This window comes from Morone saxatilis, unplaced genomic scaffold (assembly GCF_004916995.1).
Source record: "Morone saxatilis isolate NCDOM2014 unplaced genomic scaffold, NCSU_SB_2.0 Contig5, whole genome shotgun sequence".
NCBI lineage: Eukaryota > Metazoa > Chordata > Actinopteri > Moronidae > Morone > Morone saxatilis.
In genome coordinates, this window is record NW_023340095.1 from 14,313,224 (window position 1) to 14,314,976 (window position 1,753).

At 39.4% G+C, this 1,753-nt stretch overlaps 1 protein-coding gene across 1 annotated transcript in view; it reads right to left on the minus strand.

Annotated features, from left to right (window-relative positions):
* nfe2l2a (nuclear factor, erythroid 2-like 2a) overlaps nt 1–703 on the minus strand; it is an 8,412-nt gene extending 7,709 nt beyond the window's left edge. The window contains exon 1 of the mRNA XM_035676083.1: nt 493–703. Coding sequence (XP_035531976.1) covers nt 493–531 — 39 coding nt within the window. The 5' untranslated portion in view covers nt 532–703. The remainder of the gene's footprint in view (nt 1–492) is intronic.
* Between the last annotated feature and the right edge of the window lie 1,050 nt (nt 704–1,753).

Here is a 1,753-nt window from a genome sequence, read left to right on the forward strand (position 1 = left end):
GGAGGGGGGAGGAAGGAGGGAGGACAGTTACGAGAAAGCACCCGTGAGAGTTTTTTAGTTTTCTGTTTACCAGACATGTCAGGGCGAGAAAAATAATGACATTTACTATGGAGGAAAAGCACAAACACTAAGATATCAGCCTGGAAATAAAATAGGACTCATTGTATGGCCTCGTCGAGGAAAAACGTCACAAGTGAATGACTTGCAGAACTGAAAGCGGTTCAGGGGTCAGCCTTCTTATCTCTAACTAAAAACAGCCAGGCTGTATTTTTGTATGGTCTTTTTCACCTTGGACCTCTATATTATAACGTTTTATAACAACGCCACAGTCTGCTACCGCGTATTTACCTATTGTTTGATTGGCTATGGCAAACGTTAAAAAAAAAAAAAAAAAGTTTACCTGAACTACAATAACTATAAAAGGAAATTAGCAGTCAATGTCAGCCGGTTTATCTCGTCTGGTGATCACTTTTAAGAAATACTCTTATTTACCTGTTGACTGGAATGCATCACCTCCATTTCCATCATCATGGAGCTCTGTGTCGCGGTAAAGAAACGCCTTATAATGGATAAACGTGTTTGTTATTCCTTAGAATGGCAGATTAAAATGGCGAGCGGTCCGGTGCCGATAGAGTCCGTCAGAGCAGCTGAGCTGCGGGAAACATTGCTTCCTTTTAATCTATGAACATTACGGAAATGATGGCCCTGCCTACCGAGCTGCTGCGCCGGGATCGTCCCCCTCGCGTCGGCCTATGAGGCGATAAGGGCTGTGTGTGCATGCGTGAGGAGCCCGCGAGGAAATATCCACTCAACACACTGCTTATCAAGTAATAATAATAAAAAAAACGTTACACAACATATTTATGTGTGTTTGAAAGTTGTAATGACCCTTAAAGACGACCGCACACTTGATAATAAATAAATCAAATTGTTAAAACAAACAATAACTGGTATGAAGACAATCTAAATAAAAACGTAAAAGCACTAAAATGGTAGAAATAAATCTTATCTGAGGATGAATTTGACATGTCTCGCTGCTTATGAGCTAACTGATTTGAATTATAAAACTAAAATACATGCTACCATTTCTATTTTAACTCCGTCATCAGCAGAGTTTTGATTGGTGCATAGCGCCCCCTGCCGGTTACCGTGCCAGGTGTGGAGTTGGAGGCCCTGGGGCCCTAATGTCCCGTGGAAACACATGAAGACACCCACTGAACAAACTGGGGAGATCGTCAGATAGCTTTATGGTCACAAATGGGCTGTAGTCAGTGGACAGAGAAGCATTTAGATCATAGGAGCTATATTACATGTTAAAGCGTGCTGCATTCAAAATGTCACTTTAGCAAAAGCAGGGAGGTATTGCCAACAAGATGTAGCCTTTTTAAGGTATTTATAGTAAAATAATCATTGTGCAGACTGGTCCTTGTCAGTGTAGTGTATATTAAGTATAAGTATATTGTGTATATTGTGGATCATTATTATTGATGCATTGACATGTAAGCAACAGCACTTTGGAGCTCATTTTAATGGTTTTTGGTTGTTTTCATCTATAACAGTACGTCATGTTTCATTTGTTGGTCACATGTTTTAGATGTAAAATCTTAATCTGAAACGTAACTAATAACCTTTTAACTACTGTTAAATACATGTAGAGGAGTAAAAAGGACAATGTTTGCTTTGGAAATTAAGTGGAGGCGTATAAAGTAGCATTAAAGGGAAGTACTCAGTTAAAAGACTATATGAATACCTC